Source organism: Vulpes vulpes, chromosome 3 (assembly GCF_048418805.1).
Source record: "Vulpes vulpes isolate BD-2025 chromosome 3, VulVul3, whole genome shotgun sequence".
Classification (NCBI taxonomy): Eukaryota; Metazoa; Chordata; class Mammalia; order Carnivora; family Canidae; genus Vulpes; species Vulpes vulpes.
The window spans coordinates 49,744,237-49,765,659 of record NC_132782.1 but is presented as its reverse complement, the minus strand read 5'-3'; the positions used below and the strand labels follow the sequence as shown (position 1 = coordinate 49,765,659).

The 21,423-nt window shown below is 41.1% G+C and overlaps 1 protein-coding gene across 1 annotated transcript in view; it reads right to left on the bottom strand.

Annotated features, from left to right (window-relative positions):
* Positions 1 to 6,338: 6,338 nt before the first annotated feature.
* Positions 6,339 to 21,423, bottom strand: part of MB21D2 (Mab-21 domain containing 2) — a 107,838-nt gene continuing 92,753 nt past the window's right edge. The window contains exon 2 of the mRNA XM_026016459.2: positions 6,339 to 9,171. Coding sequence (XP_025872244.1) covers positions 7,907 to 9,171 — 1,265 coding nt within the window. The 3' untranslated portion in view covers positions 6,339 to 7,906. The remainder of the gene's footprint in view (positions 9,172 to 21,423) is intronic.

The following is a 21,423-nucleotide window of genomic DNA, read 5'->3' as shown; positions in this document are numbered from 1 at the left end:
AAATAACATAAAGAGGGTTGAGTCTGAGCATAGAACATATGGGAAATAAGTAGACAGTGAATGCCAAAGTTCAGAGAAGTTCCAGGCCAGGACCTTCATGGTGAAGATGAGGAAACCATTCTTGGACAACATTGCTGTGCTGTATTCTCTGTTATGCTTTGTTATGATTCTTCTCCACACTATTAGCATTAAAAAATCCACAAAATGACCAGAAGGTCAATATGACAGCAAGGAAGGATCCCACTGACTGGAGTCATGCTGTGATCCTGTCAGAGTCACAGGATTATTATGGGATACATCGTCCCAAAAGTTTTTACCATGAGGTGAACATGTGGTAGGTAGAGATCAAATTTACACAGATCACATACCCAATCTAGACTTACCTTCTTCTCACACAAACCCTCAAATGCCTTCTTTTCCTCAGAACTTTTGTATCAAGAACCTGAGAACAGAACTGATGTGTGGAGTTACCTCAGGTGAATTGCTTGAGCTATATTTAATGACCCGAGAGTCAAGAAAAGGTGTCAACTTTCCAGTAAAGTCCTTCTGTAAGCAACAGCTTTATAAAATGCCACAAACAACAGCTGCATGGAGGGTCCAGAGACATCTGTACCTATGAACATGAGACTGGCTTTGGGGAACTCTCAGAACAGTGATGCCATCCTGGAGAGCAGAAGAAAGAAGGAGATAACCAAAAGCAATGACCTATCATTAATCTTACCTATCTGAGCACTCGCTGCCCTTTCTGGACACTTCAGTTCATCTGGAGCTCCTGCCTGGGCCCACCAATCCCATTTACCCCTCACAAGTTATCACTGATTAATCTTCCCTTGCGTTCAGCTTCTTTTATGTTTTTTTCTTCTTCTATAGCTAACAGCTCTTCACAGGAGGGGCCTTTAGAGGTCACAAATCTCACTCCTTAATTTACGAATGAGGAGAGCAAACTAGATGCAGAAGGGACAGCCTTTGCCCAGAGTCCCATAGCTAATGTCAGGACTCAGTGAATCTAGGTGGTTCCACTCTTGGTCTAGTGTTCTCACTATTGATGCTGTTGGTCTCCACCTGATCCACCCTCTCAAGACTGTTGCTCTTCCTTCACCAGAGTCCCCTTCAGAGGACAGTCATTTGGTGAATTTCAAGAAGCATTAGAGAAAAGTACCTGCCAATCACCGCAAAAGATCAGATGTGTTTCATTTTATTATCATGTGAAATGGAAGACTTCTTTGTGTTTGTGTATTCCCATGAGTAAGGAAAGGGTCTGGCTCACGATGACAGATATTTGCTTCAGTCTGTGAAGCACAGCCTGTGTCAAGGCTGGAAGAAACAAGAATCGAAAACAAACATTTATTTCAAGATTCTTATAACCAGGAAATGCCATCTTGTCCCTTGCGTCTACCACTTAAGTCATCATTAAAATCATTTCACAGTCTTTAATTTGGTGATCACCTATAAAAGCTAGTTTAAGAGTTTGATTACTATGAAAAGATTTATAAATGTAAATGTTGGGTGTATTGATTTATAAAATGTAAGTGGTAAGATTTTTTTAGTGATTTTCATCAAAGTTCTATAAAATCCCCAGAAATTTTTACAAACACCATCATATTACCAAACCCCTAAACTACAGAAATGATTTTACAAATACAAGATGATCTATTTACATATATTTTTTACCTCAATGCCAGCTGACATGTCCTTTAAAGTTGTCGGTTACTCATAAGTTCCTGACTACACATTTTTCTTTTTGAAGACAATACCTCTCTCCCTATGTCTAGAAGAAGAAAAAAAAAAAAAAAAAAAAAAAAAAGAGGAGTGTTTTGCTACTAGTAACAATTCTTCCACTGCCCAGGCTGTGAGTTCAGGAATCAAAATAACAGTGGAGACATTAGTTCATTCCCTTCCCCAACCAGAAACTTTCCGAAAAGTGGTTTCTCTCTTTTCTACCAACATCTGTCAGTGACAGAAAATTAACTTTCTCTAAATAATGTTTATTCTGCTGATAAAAAAGCTCTACAGGCAAGTTTGCTCCAGGTTCTCTTACTTAAGGTTTACTTTTTATCTAAATGCAGGTCCTCTAAAAATGCACATAATGGAACTTATCCTAAATATATTCTAATATCAGAGGCAGAGGGTTATTGTAGAAGTTTGTTTTTTTTTTTTTAATTTTGGAAACAAATGGGTTCAAATCCTGGCATTGCCCTATGGTATTTGAACAAGTTGTTGGATTTCTGAGTCTTGGTTTCCTTAGATGTTTAGAGTTATCATGAGACTTAAATAGGTTTATGAATACAAAGCATCTAGAAAGAACATCTGTACTAGAAAGTGCTCGATAAACGTTTGCTGTGCCCCACCATACATATGGGTACAACAAGATTTTAAAAAATAATATTCTGCTAAAATGAATATACTAGGTGTAAATAGAGGGATTGCAGATCCAAAATAGATTATTTTGGAAACAGAGGCAATCTTGGATTAAGAAATCCAGAAAGTAAGAGAACAGCTACCCCAATTCTGCATTTTACAGACATAGATACAAAGTCAAAAGACATACAAAAGTTTAACCTCCATCCACACTTACCCCCCTTCAGCTTCTGCGATTAATTGGTGAAGATTGTACATGATAAATGTACCAATGTGTCCACTCTTAACCAAAGTCATAGTAAGAGTCCACTCATCCTGAAAAGAGGGGAAGTGGTCTGGAAATACAATCATTCTCATCTCAGCTGCTATATTATGGGTAAGTATGTCTTTTTTTTTTTTTAAAGAGAGTATGGGGGGTGGGCAGAAGGAGAGAGGGAGAGACTATCCTAAGCAGACTCTACTCTGAGCTCAACATGGAGCTTGATCCCGCAATCCCATGATCATGACGACTCAAAATCAAGAGTCCAGATGCTTAACTGACTGAGCCATCCAGGTGCCCTGAGGGCAAATATGTCTTTAAAGATATTTGGACAACAGCACTTTTATGTGAGGGATTAATGGACTTTTCTCAAATTTTATTAAATGTCACTGGCACAGGCATATGGTCTCCCTGATGTTTGATGAATGTTTGGGACCCAACTGCGGATTGAAAACTGTCAATTCAAACTCAGAAAATCAGAGTCACACTACATTAAAGGTTTAGTACCATACAGCAAATGGTGCACTTTATGAACAATAATGCTTTTGGATGTACTGCTAATAGGGCACGAATGCTATGAAATGGGCATAGAGAAACACAATTATTGTAGTTGAATTATTACAAGCTTGGTTTCTACTGTATACAATATATGCTTTCTTAAAAAATAAGAAGTATACTCTTCTAGCTAATTAACAGAAGGTAGAATTTTTGTCACATTGTAAATAATTCTCCAGTAGCAAAATTCTCCAGTAGCACATATCTAAACAATGTAGATCATATGTTGTTTACCTATTGAGGAAATCATAGCATAACTGGTACATTTTTAAAACAATTTTTCTCATAGAGGCGCACTAATTGCATTGATTTAATCAATTAAAAATACATATTATTTAACTGATATTAATGAAGTAACAGTATTGATACAATGTCGATCTTTCCTTTAGTATATGTAGTGGTTAGTGCTCCATTTGATGGCCAAAAGCTTTTACCCTCTGGGTCAGAATATGGGATGGAAAGTATGAAATAAAAGACTTTTCCTGATCCCTAATAATGACCCGCTGGAAAGTGAGATAGCCATACAGACACTCCCTTGGGTGACTCAAGGGAAGAGGTTCTGGAGAGAGCCTACCAGGATGGACGTTCATGTACTTCCCCAAAGGCCGGTGCAGAGCTCTGAGGCAGCAGGAAGCCACCTAACCCCAGGATGCCACAGCTACTGCTAAGCACCAGCTTCCTTTTCCTTCCCAGCAATCTCTTCCAAGGCTGAACTCCAAGTCAGGAAATTTTTCTCAGCCAGGTAATGATCTGATCCAAAATAATCACCACTTAGCTGTGACCAGCCAGTGGGCTGAATCCTCCCTGGAAGTGTTACAAAATAGTCTAAAGAAACCTCCAGTCAGTAAAGTGAAAGCCTGTACGTGTGTCCAAGTGTGTGGTACAGAAGTCAGTAGGAGCTCTTCAACCTGCCCCAGGAGCCTCCGCCTGCTTCCTCACACTTCTACCTTAAAGTAAAAGTAGCCGCATGTGCCTGCCTCTCATTTTCTCCAAAATAATTCGGAGTAGTAATTTCAGGGATATTTTTATTTTTATAATCTCTGACCCTAATTGGATCCTTCTTCTCTGAAACCAACCTTTACTTGCACCTGTGGATCTTCCATTTCAGATGAAAGGCAGAGAGTAGAAAACAATCTACTTTTGAAATGTGTGAAACCAGGTCTCATCAGGGAATTGAAACCTATTGGGTTGCAGCTTGTAAAGTTCCACAACCAAACAAATCAGTTATAAACGATGTTGAAATTATGACTCCAGCCTTAAGGCATTTTCTTTTTTTTAAGATTTTATTTATTTATTCATGAGAGACACACAGAGAGAGAGAGAGGCAGAGACAGAGGCAGAGGGGAAAGTAGGCTCCATGCAGGGAGCCCAATGTGGGACTCGATCCTGGGTCTCCAGGATCACACCCTGGGCCAAAGGCAGCGCTAACCTCTGAGCCATCTGGGCTGCCCCTTAAGGCATTTTTTATTGTACTTGAAACAGAAGTGATTTTAACCAATCTTCTGGGCTTCAGAAGGAGAGCAGGTTAGTAATTCAGGGATTTACGAAGTTTCAGATAAGAAAGGGTATCAGACTGGGACACCTGGGTGGCTCAGCGGTTGAGCGTCTGCCTTCAGCCCAGGGCGTGATCCTGGAGTCCCAGGATCAAGTCCCACATCAGGCTCCCCTACATGGACACTGCTTCTCCCTCTGCCTGTGTCTCTGCCTCTCTCTCACTCTCATGAATAAAAAAAATAAAATCTTTTTTAAAAAAAAGGGTATCAGACTACATACATTTCTACTCACCTTCAACAATGTCTGACATAAGTCCCAGGTTTCTGGTGCTGATAGAAAATTCCAGGAATTAAAAGATATTTAAGTTTTTAAAATTATGAGATCTCAGGGGGGTGCCTGGTAGCTCAGTTGGTTAAGCATCTGACTCTTGATTTCGGCTCAGGTCATCATCTGTGTGTGTGTGTGTGTGCCCTTTCCCCATCTTTCTAAATTAAAAAAAAAAATTACTAATCTCAGGAAACTCTGGACTTTTTAAATGAAGTTTAGCCAAGAATTTGTAGAAAGTGTTCTTTCCTAGGACTAGATATAGCAAAAAGAAAAACATGCCAAAAGGATCACTGAAACTAGGTTTTTACCACACCTGGAAGGACGTTTTGTCTGCAAACACAGCATTTAAAATACTGTAGATGTTGCTAATTGTATTTGAGAAGCCAATCGAAAGCACAGTTATGGCAGTTTATAGTTGACCTTAAAGTGAACCAGTGCCTTGGAATATGCTTGCTACTTGAGTGGTTTATAACAATTTCTTTTAATCTAGGAAGTATAACATAACGGTCAAAGTATAATGAATTTTAACAGACTCTACCAGATGTATATTTATTAGTTACAGAGGCTGTGATAGTCTTTGGAATTAATCAAGTCAGATAGCACATACCTAAGCTTTTAGATAAATTATATAGATATCCTTGATGCCTTTCCATGGAAAGAAAAGACCCACACATGATCGGAAATAGTATAAATACACTGAAATAGTTTGGTATGTCAGTTTAAATATGTTGACGAATTGAACCAAATTCAAACTGGCTAAAAGAACAAAATGTTGACTTATTTAACAAGAAAATTCAGTGTGTATGTGTGCGTATGTGTTGCGGGGAGGGGGTTGGCAGTGTCTGGTGGCTCATGTTTTTCTTTCTCTTCTCTCCACAGTATCACACAATGTCAGTTCATCCTAAGGCTGGCTCTGGTCGTGGCTATGTGATAGCTCTCAGAGTGACAGAGGCCAAATGCGTCTTTATTCACATCGAGGCTTGCTTCTTCCCCAGCACTCCAAGCTAGAATCTTGAGCCTGCCCCTGATTGGAACAGCATACATCAAATCGCTAATTAATAACTGTGGCCAAGGACATAGTTATATCCATCGGTTTATACCATGTCTGGAACTGGGGATAGGGCTGTTTTATGAGAAGGATATGGATTATGTGGAGGATAGGTAGATATTAGTAGGAAAACTGGGGAAATGGACAAATGAATACTGAATGTTCACTACAGGGACATCTGGTCTGAAAGACAATAGCAAACCCAGGGCTATAGTTAATTACTGAAAATCCTTGTTGGTATGACTAATAAGAAAATAGTTTCTGGATTTCAAACTAACAACAGCAACAACAACAAAATTCCAAGGCCAGTATGTTTCTTTTATTATTTTGTGTTTGACTTAAGATGGTTGAATGATTTCATTTTCAGTTATAAGCATTACATTAATTCCCATGCAAAAACCCAAGACCGTATATGCCTGATTTCAATTGGCCAAAATCCAACCTGTGAGTCTGGACATTCGAGATCAAATCCAAAATGTTGCTTGACCTTCCCAATAGTAGACATCATGATCATCATTTGAGATATCAGCAGGGCCCTTGACCTTTCAAACACCACAGTCTGCCATGAGTCCATACCAAAACAAGGAGCCAATGCCTTGCAACACCTAAACCTGGCAAGTGATTTCATTCATGAAGATAAGACACCTCCACACAAAGCTACCACCCACAGATATGTCCTCGTTCCTGCTCTATAGAAAAACCTCCTTTTGAACAGGCATGGTATCTTCTATTTGGGGATTATGAATTCTTTCTGCCGGTTTTCCCCACAACTCCCAGTAGAAGCAGAGATTTTACAAAAAAAGCTCACCTTTATAACCCCCAAAAGCAGTAGATACAAAGACACCTACTCTATCTCTATATTTTCTCCACCTTCAGATGGTCACTTAGCAGGTGTAAAGCTTCACAAACTTCTCTCAGTAAGACAGGAACCAGGAGTATCAAAGAGGGCAAAACAGGACACCACATTTAAAGGAGAACGAAACAAATGCAAAGAATCATTCTATTGATTGAGAGAAATGGGCTAAATAAAAAAATGATAGCATTTCAACAGTGGATGTCAATTTATATTGAAACACACACACTGGAACTCTGACAATGGCCAAGATTTCATTAGTGCAAATAACAATTATAATGGTATGTTCTTTAATAGGATTTAAATAAGGCTTCAAATAATTACACACGCTAAAACTACCATTTGGAAACCTTAATTCTGTTTGGAAGGTTGTCAAACACAGCCTCCAAACCATCCAAAGTTCTGATCTGAGGACAATTACATTCAATGAAGTTGCTCCAAAACACAACTGGTAGCAGTATCACTTTCAAAGTCTACATTGTTTGGTGGAAAGAGAGAAACTACTCCGGTCACTGGTCAAAAGAAAGAAATCCAGCTACCATACCAGGTAGTTCCCAGGTTCAGACAATTCTCAAATATTTGTAGTGATGAAAGCTCATTTAAAAAAAAAAAAAAAAAAAAGAATCCTGAAGTGTCAGAAAGAGATCTGTTGCCCCATCCTCATGAACAAATTTGCACAAAGCATGAAATAGTAAAAAGCAAGAGAATTTATGAGCATTTTCATCTATGTATGGCTCGAGTTCTCCTTAAAAAAAAAAAAAAAAACCAAAACAATGCGACAATAACTACAAAAAGTAAACAACAAAATCAGAGGCAGAATATGAAATAGTAATATACTGTTTCAGAGCCTGCACCGTCCTGCAGAACCAGGAAACTTAATATGTGTTCTTAACAGATCCAATCTAGGCTGGATGTGTAAAAAACGGAAAGTCAGCATCACAAAGCACACTACACATCAGGAGAGTTTTAGAACCAGGAAAAAGGAAACAAACAAAAAAAGGCAGCAAGATGCTCAGAAAAATTTGTCATCGATCCTGAAATGGGGCCGTGTGACATCGTCAGGGTTAATAAAGACCGAGATGGACTTCCCTGGGTTCTCAGTCACTAGCTGTTGCAGTTTTTTGGCCAAGCGGTCATCGGGCTGGTTGGGGTCCCCTCCGTCGGACTGCGGGGAGGGGATGCTGGTGGTGCTCCCTCGCCTCTGGAGCTCCAGCGTCAGCCGGTTGGCCGCCTTGACGTGCTCGATGGCGGTGCGCAAGTGCTCGGCGGGGTCCGAGCGCACGGAGGAGAGCTTCCGCGCATGAAGCATGACCGTCTCCTCTGACAGATGCTCCAGCATGTTGCACTGAGGGATGAAATAGTTGGGGCACATCTTGTTGACCAGACAGTGCTGTAGGTCATCAATGAGGCCCAGCAGAAAGTGGGCTGCATAGTCTTCTTGGGCCAAGTAGTTGGCAGGAAGTCTGTCGCAGGCCCAGAGCATCATGCTCCGCAGGTGATAGGGGCTGATAGCCTTGGGCCGGGACAGGAGTTTAATGATAATGGCTTTGCAGGCCTGATAAGCCTGCATGAGGCTACTAGAGATGCACTTCTTCAGCTGCACCTCGCTCCTGGCAAAGGACAGCCGCCATTCATTGTCCTTCTTACCCTTGTAGGAGCAAGCAGGCACCAAGTAAAACCCACTGATGACCTCTTCCTCGGTGATCTTCCCATCCCAAAAGTGGTTCTCCATGAGCCAGCTCTGGGCCACCGCAGGCCAGCCTTTGAAAGATACCACGGGCACAATATCATACAACATGCGACTGCTCCCCACACCCAGGATGATGGAGATGATGGTCCCGTTCTTTTCCACCTTTTCCACCTTTGGCATCCCTCGCTGGGGTTTCTTCTGGATCTCTGACAGGACAATGCTGATGGAGTCATAGAACCAGTCGGCCACTTTGGTTGGGGAGAAGAAGTAGTTGGTGGCACCATTGATGTGATCCACGATGGTGCAGCAGTCTTTCCACTTACTGATTGTCCCCTCATCGAAGAGCCGCAGGCTCAGCCAAGAGTGGCACAAGGCTGAGTGGCGCATATCGAGGGTCACGGGCTGATTACGGTCGTGCAGCTTAAGGGCTGGCACCAGCAGAGTGAAGTCCATATCATAGTCTGTGCCCCGGGCATAGACATTAAGCTCATCTAAGTCCAGGTCCACCACGCCTTCCCGGACTCCGCCAGAGAGCAACAGGTACTCATTGGCCACTGGAAGTTTTTGGTCCAGCTTTTGCACCATTCCTAGAAACAGAAAGAGAACACACTGTTACAGGAGACACAGACACCAGAGTCTTTTGCATCAATAGAGAATGCACCGAGTTTCCAAGACCCACTTCTCATTACAGGGACCAAATCAGATCTCAGGCTGCTGCATGGACCCAGCCAGCAGTACTTTGTTCTTTCTCATCCTTTAACCAAGTGGGAGAATCACGACAGATTTTCTCGTACAGCAAGGATGGTATCTTTTTCAATCATAAACTGGGGTTCTTCTTCCCCAGTCACCACGTTGGCTAGTGGCACTGCCATCCACTAGGTCATCTCATAAGGTCAGACGTCTCAGTAAGCTTCAAGTCTTTATTGGTCTTCTACTGCTAAGTTTTATCTATATAACTTCTGCAACATTTCTCACTGCTTCCCTGTTCTCCATCTCTGCTGCCCTCAAATAAAGCCAGGCTCTTTTTTATCTCTTGCCAAACCAGCTCCCCTTCCTTAGGCTCTTCCTGCTTAAGCCTTTCTCTATACTAGCAACCCTCACTGTGGGCTGTGGACACTGAATTTGGGACACTTACAGGGGGTGGTGAGGTCACAACCCTTCCATAATAACACTAACACATCATTTGCCTTGTTCACTGTGTTGACACTTGAACTGACCCTTGATGGGACGGAAGCAAATGGCAGGTCAAACTGCTAGGCATTCGTGAAGACAGTGGCACCAAACTACACTGGCAGTCATTGAACTCTGTTGCTAACTTGTACTAGCATTAAAAAAAAAAAAAAAATCAGGGGCGCCTAGGTGGCTCAGTGGTTGAGCGTCTGCCATTGGCTCAGGTCGTGATTCCAGGATCCTGGGATCAAGTCCCACATCAGGCTCCCCACAGGGGGCCTGCTTTCCCCTCTGTGTCTCTACCTCTCTCTGTGTATCTCTCATGAATAAATAAATAAGATCTTTAAAAAAAAATCAGTTGCACTGAAGAAAATCCCTAATGGAAAAGAAAAATGAGTTAATTTTATTAAATCCCAACTCTGCAGCCACTTCTCTAATGTTTTGTGTGACAAAACGGCAAGTAACCATAAAGCACTTCTGCCTCGTACTGAAGTACAAAAGCTGTCTTCAGGAAAAGCACCTGTGTTGGAGCTGTGGGCTAAGTTAGCTGCTTTGCCCATGGAAGACCATTTTTACTTTAAGGAACAACTGATCAACTATGGACATTCAGACTTGGGTATCTGGTAGACATTTTCATTAAAAAATGAACAAAGTTAGCCTGTCTTCGCAAAAACAAATAAAATATTGCAGGATAGAGAAAACGAGCTCCCCCCCCCCAAAAAAAAAAGTGCTAAATTTTAGAAAACTCATCTCTTGCATCATGAGCTTAATATCTTCCCAAATGATATACTTTTCTGGTAAAACTGGCGGTGACATATAAAAATGTGATTTTTGGATGCTAAATGAGCTCCTTAAGAGTGAGGACCATGCCTCAAATCTATTAGGCAGGCATTGGGCTCTGCACCCAGTGGACATACAACTGAAGCTATGACTGAATGGCAAAGGAACAAACAGACGGAATTAATGGGAATTCACCGTGAAGAGCTTAAATAATTATAGACTAAATGCAAATGACTGCTCCGTCTGCAAACAAATATACCCTCCCTGCCAGCATCATTCTCTGTGACTTATTTAACCTTTTCTCCAAAGATCGCAAGGAACTATCACAAACTACAATTCCCTTACTTGCTGCGATTACTTTTAATCAATATAGTTTATTATTCACAAGAAACAACACTGCTGCAAATAAATATGCCTTGTGAATGTGTTTATGTTACCATTTTATTTCAGAATTTAATTCTCAAAAATGAAATAAAAATGTGCTCTTTTCGTTCTTTCAAATCCTATTTTCCAAACCGTATTAACCATGACAATCTCTTTTCAGTACCACTTCCTTATAGAGACAGGAATACAGCAAGCTATCACATTGAAGGCAATTAGAAAGTTATCCAACTTTCAAGAATCCACAATTAGAAAGAGAATCCATCCAGTGTACCTGACTTCTGAGGCTGCTTCTCATACTCCTTGCACTGTGCCACCCAGACCTCTTGTCTCAGTTCCTGGGACTGCCGTCAGTGCAATCCCATAAGGACTGCCTGCAAAGAACCAGCTCAACCCAAGTCGTGTCCTGTGTTTGGGGTGAGGGTGGGGGGTACACATCAAAGTGAGAATGCCCTGGTTCAGGATACTCTGAAGAATTATTCAAATCCAGAGTTCTCAGGGGGGGGGGGTTGGCTAAGGCTGACAGCGTGGCCTACAAAGAAACCAGACTTTTTCCTCAGCCTGATCCTGCCTTGGGTCTCTACCTTCCACGGGGGCTGATCACAGGGGGGGCTTCTTAATAAGTATGCTAAGGTCACCTGGCTGGCTGGCTGGTTCAGGCAGTTGAGCGTCCAACTCTTGATCTCAGCTCAGGTCATGGTCTCATGAGTTGTAGGATCAAGTCTGGGCTCTGCCCTCTGTGGGGAGTCTGTTTGAGATTCTCTCTCCCTCTTCCCCTTCCCTGGCTCACACATGTGTGCACTCTCTCAAATAAATAAATATCCTAACTCCATTTGAAGGGCTGCTTCATAAGGCATTACATTCTTTTTTTTTTAACTTTATTTTTCTTACATTACTTTTTCTTTTTTTTTAAGATTTTATTTATTTATTCATAACAGACAGAGAGAGAGAGAGAGAGAGAGAGGCAGAGACACAGGCAGAGGGAGAAGCAGGCTCCATGCAGGGAGCCCGATGTGGGACTCAATCCCAGGTCTCCAGGATCACACCCCAAGCTGAAGGCGGCACTAAACTGCTGGGCCACTGGGGCTGCCCGAGGCATTACATTCTAACAAAGCAAAAACAGACTTCACTAAAGTCAGCATGGAAAATCTATCTTCCTTTTAAAAGTGGTTTTCAAAAACCGAATTTAGTAATAACCAAAGATTGAACGTTATCAAACACCAAAAACAAAGATGCATTTCTCAACTGTCATGTTTCAGTTTTAACCTCATCTTTATAATATAACAAATATTACCACTCCAAGTCACTCCAAGTCTTAGCTATAAACAGGTAAGATTTGCTTCTCAGAATCCAGGGTGGGTTGGTAAAATCATTTTTGCTGCATTATAGGCTCACGGGTAGGTAATTACTTTCAAAGAGATATATCTGATCATGAAATAATTTGTCATTAGTTCAAATGTTTTTAAATCCTAACATTTGGAGTGTCACATATACACACAGAGAACATATTGAAATGTATTATGATTAATTAATAAGATCTGAATAGATTAGAAGTGGTGGTATAATTTGGATACCATATCACTGTTCCCTCTTAGGCATACATGACTCAAAATTCCAGACATTCTTTTCTGTCCTAGACAGGATCAAACTGGCTCTGAGCATACTAGCAAGGACCTGTCTAGACAACAAGAATAAGATGTGCATCAACAGGCTGGGTATACTGTGTTTACAAACATGCCACTGACTTTGCCTTGGACTGTCAATTTTTGTTTGCATAGTCACAGGTTAAGAAAAAGCTAAAACTCCCTTCTGCCCTCTACTGGATTAAAGAAGTTTTAACATGTTTTCACTTGTTAGATACACTAGAACATTCCTGCCAGTAATAAAATATTCTTTCTCAAAAAAAAAAAAAAAAATATATATATATATATATATATATATATATATATATATATTCTTTTTCCTCCCAAATGAGGCTGTGGACCCAGTTTAAATGTTGCCCCTCTTTTCAGGAGTCATAAAAATATTTGGCTAAATTCTGTTATCAGGAGTTAGGTTAATTTTGGACTCTTATTCCTTTCAAGGGCAGAGAGAACTTTAGCAGCAGAGAAAATCTTGCGGAAGCTCATTTGCTAAGCTCCTAAAAGTCAGAAAGTCCCCAAGGCCACGTATTTCTGGAAGCTAATCCCCTGTGACACCCACACTTGCATTTAGCCTGCCTGAGCCCATTAGTCTGCAGTTTTACCAATGATTTGGTAACACAAACTGGAGCCTGCCCCAGCATTCTACTCAAATGCCCTCCTGGAAAACTTTCCTGGGCTAAGTTTAAATGAAAATGAGCTGACATCAGCTATCGTGGCAGATGGGTTGCCATGCAACTAAAACACATCCAGGGGCTGGAGGGAAGAAGGCTGAGGAGAGAAAAAAAATCAACCATCCACTTCGGCCAGGGGTACCAGTTCCAACAAGTGCCATCTCTGAACTGATCCAAGGATTTCTGTGTAATTACAGGGGGGTGAGATCAAGTGACTGGCTGTTTAGCTATTAGCAAATTATCCAAAACTAAGAGTGAGAACAAAAGGAAAAATCTCACGTAACAATGAGCTGGTTAGGAGAAAAGGCTTATTCCCCTGGGCGGGTCTCTTCTTTTTCAAGGAAGCATGGGCATATGTTTGCTGTTAAAAACACAAAGTAAAACTGCCTCCCAGCCTCATGTCCTGGAATTAATTGATTCCTTGGTTTTGCTTTATTTTGTAGTTTCTACTTAAGAAGACCTTAATATTACTGATAAAGCCGGTAATGAAAGAGTTAACAGGGCAGCTACACCAGGCTGCAAATCTTTATCCCAAATCTGCTGGTTCTCAGGAATGCTGTCTGCCACCATGTTTCTGTAGCATAATATTCTTGCCTGACATCGTGATAACCAAATGTTTATTTCTTTGTTTTGCAGACTCAATATTTCATCAGAAAAGCCAGGCAAACTAGTCAGGACCCCTGGCCTCCTCTTTGAGCACAAAGAAATGAAGTTAACACTCCCCTGCTCAGTCACTGCCTCCGTCAGATTCTGAGCCACTGAGCACCTTAGCTTTTCTCCCCATTATCCAGACCCTTTTCCACTTGCCTTTAGAAATCCTGGACTCTCCCCTGCTGGGGAGGCAGATTTAAAATTAAGGCTTGCCCTCCCACCTCTCCAAGAAGAAACCCTTTCCTCACTGCACACTCCATGTCCCAGCGATTGGTTTTGTTGTGCAAGGGACAGAGAGGCCTGGGTTCTGTTTACACTGGGACCCTAAGTTTAAGGAATGACTTCAATGTCATCCACTTAGTCCTTTGCTCATTATCTTTACAATATCAAGTGAAAAATGGAACTCTGTCCCTGACACTCTCATATTCTAGTGAATAAAACTTTATCACATTCCACTGAATTCAAGTTACAAGCTGCCATCACTCAAGCACATAATGCCAGGTTGTTAACACCAGAGCACTTGAACCAGGTATGGTGTCTAGCCTCAGAGCTTCACTCCAGCAGATAGGTGGGGACTCGGGAGGGTAATTTAACAAATACTAAGTAGATAAGGGAAATTGGTACTTGGGCAGATTCCATAAAACAAAACAAAACAAAGCTGTTACCTATGTTGAGGGGACAAAGATATGTCAGAGAGGTAAAATGTCTATGTCTTATTATTCAAGCTACAGAATCAGATAAATTGTCTCTATGTCTTTGACTGTGTATATAAAAGATTTCTATACAGATTAAAAGAGACCTGAGTACCTTGGCAATATTCGTTTCGTTACAAAATGTTATCTTTTCCACCCAAACTCATGTGGCACACAAAGAACAGTGCCTTATAGCGGTGATGCTCGATAGCAGGAAGGGTACAGAACGGAACGATGTTGACAAAGCGCTTCTGTGATTCTGAGACATCTCCTTGGGGAACAGTCTTTTGGTTGTTAATAAATAATATAAAACCTTCCTATAAAAAGTTGATTTATACTTCAAAGAAATAAATATTTTTGTCAAGCTTATCCACATTCTGAAAAGTAGGCATGGCTACCTTCTCCTAAAAAAGGATCTATGGAATTTTTTAATGACTCCAATTTAGGGAAGATTTTAGTATTTTTCTCATTTGTGTCCAGAAATCATATATGTGGCATCCCTCACCTTGCAGGAGAAAAAAACAGGTTCAGAAAGGAGAAATAACTCATTCAAGGTCACACGGCCCTACTGACAGATTAACGGCACTGTCTTATTCCTATAATTGTTGCACAGGTCAGAATGGCGTATACCTACTGCTTCCCTCATGACAACAGCTGAACTTGACATAAATGCAGAACGGGTTCCAAAGGGAAGCAGCAGGGGTCTCAAGGCAAAGTGTCAACTTTGTGCTTTCATTGGCAAAAGTTGTGCTGTGACCTTGGAGAAGCAGCAGAACATGTCTGAGCACCCACATTTATCATGGGAAAGAACAGATCTTATCTGTCTTGCAAGAAGCTATTAGTATTCCAAAATAAATTGACTATAAGACACAGGAAATAGAAAAGGAAGAGACCAATGGAACGTTTCAGTATTTTCAATAATCTGCTGAGTGATCATGAATATTAACAGTTACAGCAATATATTCTTAAGGCAAAGAGCCTGTTTTATTTGGCATAATTCTGAGACAACTGCACGTAATCTTATTTAAATCTTTTAGAAAAGTGATTAATTCATGTATGGTAATGACTTTTTTAAATTATTTATTTATTTGAGAGAAGGAGAGCAGAGTGAGAGAGAGCGAGCGCACAAGCAGGGAAAAGGGCAAAAGGGGGAAGGCCAACCAGACTCCTTGCTGAGCAGGGAGCCTGATGCAGAGGCTCCATCCCAGGACCCCCGGGATCATGACCCAGACTGCAGGCAGGCACTTACCTGGCTGAGCCAGCCAGGTGCCCCTGGTAATGAATGACCCATTGACCAAATACACATAGTCATAGGACTGATTCAAAAGATGATGCTTCAAAGGAGTCTCCCTTGCTTGATCTTTCCTTGTTTTGATACAGATATGTGTACAAGAGCATTGGAGGAAGGCAGGCTTGGGTTTAAATCCGGGTCTGTCATTAAATAAACCAGATAAATTATTTAACCTTTTTGAGCTTCCAGTTCTTCATATGTTTAATACCAACCAACCAACCAACCATAAAACCACCCTTTTGGAGTTGATATGAACTATCTGAGCACATAGATATTTCACTCTTTCCCCCTATGTTCTTCCCTTTCTCCACCACCTATAAAACTGGAATAGCAGACAACACCTATTCCACAGAGTTATTCTGAAGATTTAACTAAACCTGTCTGAAGTCTCTAGCACATGCAAGGTGTACAAAACATGTCAGAGGAAGGGAGATGAATGGAGCATTCTCTCCTGTCACTGCACTCAGACTGCTGCTAGCCTACAAATGCCTCCTCTGATGAATGTCCCTGTGTGGCACGGCACAGGGCTTGGCAAGAAGAGGGCAGGCTGGATTCCCACCCGTTCTTGTTCCTTCTGAACAAGTGCCCTGCAGAATAAATAACCTACACACCTCCACGGTGGGCCTTGATCTGATTTTTTACATTAGCACTTTCTACGCCTATTGAACAGTGGGCTCTACTCGTGGCTTATTTTCCTTCCTAAATAGGATAAGCAATATAAAGCACTGGATATAGTAATTGGCAAAGAAGCTCAGAAAATGGAAGCTATTGTCACAGTCAACAGTCCATAAGCTCCTGTAGTCGGGTTTTACTACTGCAGTGGCTAACACAGATATTGGGATCAGAAGGCAACTGATTGTTGAACGTACCAATTATTTCAGTCAACTCCAATACACCAATAACAATATCTAGGGGATCATGGAATTTGCTATACAATATACCATGAAATCCTGTCAGCACATATCTGTAAGATCATGTGGTAATAATTCAAAAGTTAGAGTGAAATAAAGTGCCTAATTTTTCATTGTTTTCTTTTTAAAAATTTAAGTTCTAAAAATTGGTGGGCTTTGGCAAAGTCTACTAAGCTATTTTGAACACAATGACCATGAGTTAGGCCTGGATTCAAGTCCAATTCACCCAAGACCAACATAATTACATAATTAATCAGTCTTGGCCTCAACTGGGGAATGAAGTTGGAGAATGACAACTCCTCACCTTCCCCAAATTTTGGTGGGTGGTCACAGGAATAAAACAAAATGCACACCAGATTACTTGGCATGCCAATAAAGAGAGGGTTCTGAGCACATGCGCATAACACGTTATCAATATTTTACCCATCTCATAAGTCTTGCCCCCCCCTTTTATTCTTTTTAGCTCTTAGGATGATTTAAAAACTCATGGTTTCTGCCAATCAGAACTTAATGGCAAAACTCAAAGGGGTATCTAATTAGTCCCACTATCAGCTTCCTACAGCAAAAACAGGGGCATGAAAGCTACATATTGTCAATTTACAAGAGTGTTCACTTTAGAAGGCTCATTCTTGGGATGCCTGGGTGGCTCAGCGGTTGAGCCTTTGGCTCAGGTCATGATCCCAGATCCAGGGATCGAGTTCCGTATCAGACTACCCGCAGGGAGCCTGCTTCTCCCCCTGCCTATGTCTCTGCCTCTCTCTGTATGTCTCTCATTAATAAATAAATAAAATCTTAAAAAAAAAAAAAAAAGGTCATTCTTCAAAGGTAAAAACAACAGCAACCTGAAAGCAAGTGTAATGCCAATATGGTATTAAATGGCTATCTAAGACACAAAAATGTATCAGTGATGACCAGATCACCTTTCTCTTGCTCTGCAGAAGCAGCAATATGCTTGTGATAGAGATGTTCAGAATCAATTCAGCAACAGGGTGGCTCAGCAGTTGAGCATCTGCTTTTGGCCCAAGGTGTGATCCCAGAGTCCCGGGATCGAGTTCCACATCGGGCTCCCTGAGAGAAGCCTGCTTCTCCTTCTATGTCTCTGCCTCTCTCTGTGTGTCTTTCATGAATAAATAAATAAAATCTTAAAAAAAAAAGAATGAATTCAGCTGTACCCCCCTCACCTCTGCCTGTGACACCCAATGGGTGTGGTTTGCATTCCTTTCCCATTTGAGGATGTCTATGCTATGCAAACTACTTAATTTCTCTGAAACTGGAAAGCTGGGTTGGATTACGGGACGGGGGTGCATACATTTTAGAAGAGAAACAATGAAATAAGCCATGGTCAGGAATTGGCAGAAATGGAGATGGGGTTCAAAACTGAGGTTTAATTTATTCATGCAAGCAACACATGGCCTTAGTGTCTCCTCTGAGCCAGTACTATACTAGATGATACAAAGGTGAAGAGAAACACACAGCCTCCACCGCATCATGCTCATCATGTAGTGACAAAGCCGGATATAATGGTATCAGTCAGGAGAGATGCAGTTATGCTGAATAAGAAAGCTAAAGCCTCAGTGACATAAAATAACAAGTCTTTGATTTTTCATTCAGACTTTGTGACCATCAGTAGGGGTTGGCTGGGGGCTCTTCTTTTCTTAATCTAGGACACAGGTGGATAGAAAACCCTTATCTGGAACTTCATGATTACTCTATTGGAGGAAAAGAAAGCCCTAGAGAAGAATCTCCTCTCAGCAGGTAAGTGCTCTGGCCTGGAGAGGACAGATATCATTTTCATTCATAAATCACTGGTCAAAACTAGTCACGTGGTCTTACCTAATCCCAGGGAAGAAAGTGCAATTCTACTTCTGGCTGGGAAGGCAGAGAGCCAGAAATATTTGATAAGCAGCATGAACAGTTCTCACACTGATCAGATAATCATACACTAATGAACAAATAATTATAAACTGAGGTAATAACATTCAAGGAAATGAATAAAGGTCCTCGTGAAAACAGAGAAGAGGAAAAGGAGTGTGTATCATTCAGTCTGAAGGACAGAAAATTCAAGAAGGCCATGAGTTCCACCTTCAAATATTTGATGAGTCACCCTGGTAAAGAAATGGACTTTACCTATAGAGCGCCAGTAAGTAGAAGACATAAAGATGGAAGACACAGAAGACATATTCCATCTCATGTGTCAGGGAAAGACCTGTCTCATCAAGTAGAATTTTCTGACCATCCTGCCAGTGAAGAGAGGGCATTTCCTGTTCCAAGAGATGATCAATCAGAATCTTAGTGGGTGGAGAGGAGACTCATAATACAAACATGAGATAGTGTCCGAGTACAGATGTGTTCCAGAAAGCTACTACTGAAGACAGACAACTATAACACAGACCCCTAAAGCCACCGATGGCATCGCATGGGGCCCCCAGAAACAGTGGTAGTAAGAAATTCAAGGGTGCGTAAGGCTGGATGCCGCTCTTTTCTCTCACAGTTTACTCATCTGCATTTTTAATGGGCAGCCCAGCTGTGGTCACATCATCTAACTCTGCCAGTGTTCAAAGGAGAGAGCACAGTACGAGCAGTAACACAGAATAGCAAAAGAAGGACTGACTTTATGGAGCACATCTTCAACGTATTCACATCTCATGTCAAAGGCTCTCTGAGAAGGGCACAAACCTTTATCGGCTCTACTACATATTAAGACACAGGCAGGATGTTTGACCGGTTATCTTATCCAATGCTCTTGGGACTTTCAAGTACATAATATTGTCCCCATTTTACAGATGTGGAAATCGGGATAAATAAGAATCAAATAAATTGTTCATGGTCACGCTTGCTGAGCTGAGATCCAAATTCAAGTCGATTTCATACTCTTCACTATCTCATGCTCCCTTCCAGCATGAAGAATGCTCTTCTGGGAGAACAATTTAGTATCTTCAAGCCATTAAAATCACCACATACAACACTATAGGAAATAGTGGAAGCTTACTTCTCTATCTAAAAATAAAATAGATTCTATTTTGGAACGAAATGATTTCTAAAGCAGATGAATAGCTAATTTTAGCCATCCCTGAGGAATGAAGTATATGAGCAAAATGGGTCATGGATCATAGGAAAGGAATGAGTATAAAAGACTAAAAATTAAAAAAAAACAGATACCTGGTGCTGTGACACTTAGCTCTATGTGCATGCACTTGTGTTCCACACTTAACTCTTAGACAATTTTCAGAGAGCATCCACAAGTGTTTTAATTGTGGGATTCTCAAAGTGTTGGAATTCTTTCAGGACCCCCAGACAAACCCTGAGAACATTCCCATCTATTTAGAGGCAGAGTCTAATTTACGCATTTTCACCTAACAGCGAAGAAGCCTTCATTTTAAAGTAAGATCCCCTAAATTTTTATGACTAGGATGGGGAGACAGATTGATGGTGGCTGAGAACGTCATTACCAAAGGAAATCATAACCACAAAGCCATAAACTCTGAGTTCTGAAGCAGGAAAATCCTCTTCCTCTGTGGACACAGTATCTACCATAATCACATCTCTTCTCTGTGTAAAACAAAGCTCAGATGCACTGAGAGCCATGGAGAAAGAAACATGAAGAATTTTGTGCCTTTTCTAAACCCCAACCCCCCAAAAAAACAAAAATGAAAACCAACTGGTATTCATGAGCCTGTATGAAGAAATGTCCCGCTTATGACCCAGCAGCCTAAGGAAATAGGACAGTGTTGATTAAAACTGGGCTTTATGGTTGTGGTCTACACGACACACTTAGAGTTGCTAAAAATTACCTCAAAAAGATCCCAATGTATATAAAGAATCCTCCTCTAGAGGATTTTAAAATTGTCACTGGCCAGCAATGACCAGTGTCTTAAAATTAGTTTAGTTTAGAAAATTTCAAACATACACAATAGTAGATAGTAGAGATAATAAAATAATAAATCACCACCTAGCCATCTCCCAACTTTAACAATTACTGTTGCCATTCTTGTTTCATTTATGCATGCTTTTTTTTTTTTTCTGTAACCTTTTAAACTCCATCCCAGGCATCATACAATTTCAGCCATAAATACTTCAAGGTCTTTAACTGCCAAAGACCTTTTGAAAACTGCAACCATTGTTCCCATATCTAAAGAAAATGAATAATTATTATTATTATTATTGCTTCACTTTATTTTACCTTTGTCTAGTATGTGTGACTATATGAATATGTGGTGTGTGTGCCTGGCTCTTGCAGCCATGGTAGGTGGTTTCCAGCAAGTTGGCAGCTTCCCTCAAGGCCAGTGGTTCTGCTCCTTTACCTGAGGGCCATCTCTGCTTTGCACTGCCAGGAAGGATGTGGGATTCATGCACAAGAATGAACACCACAGAGCTGGGGCGGGGCGGGGGGGGACACCCTCAACCAGTAGAGGCCAGGAGTTGGTGAACAAAGGTCCCAGCCAGGAAAAGCCCAGCTTCCAGGTTTACTGCAGGGGCCAATCTTTGGGATGGAGCTTTATTCAAGCGCAGCTGCCTTATTCAGATGTAAAAGGTCAAACCAAATTCAAAAACCAAAATAGCATTTTTCCTTTAGCCCCCGCCTGGAATTATTCTGCCTCTGTTCCCCTAAATTGTATGGAAAAATTTGCAAATGACATATTTAATCTCTG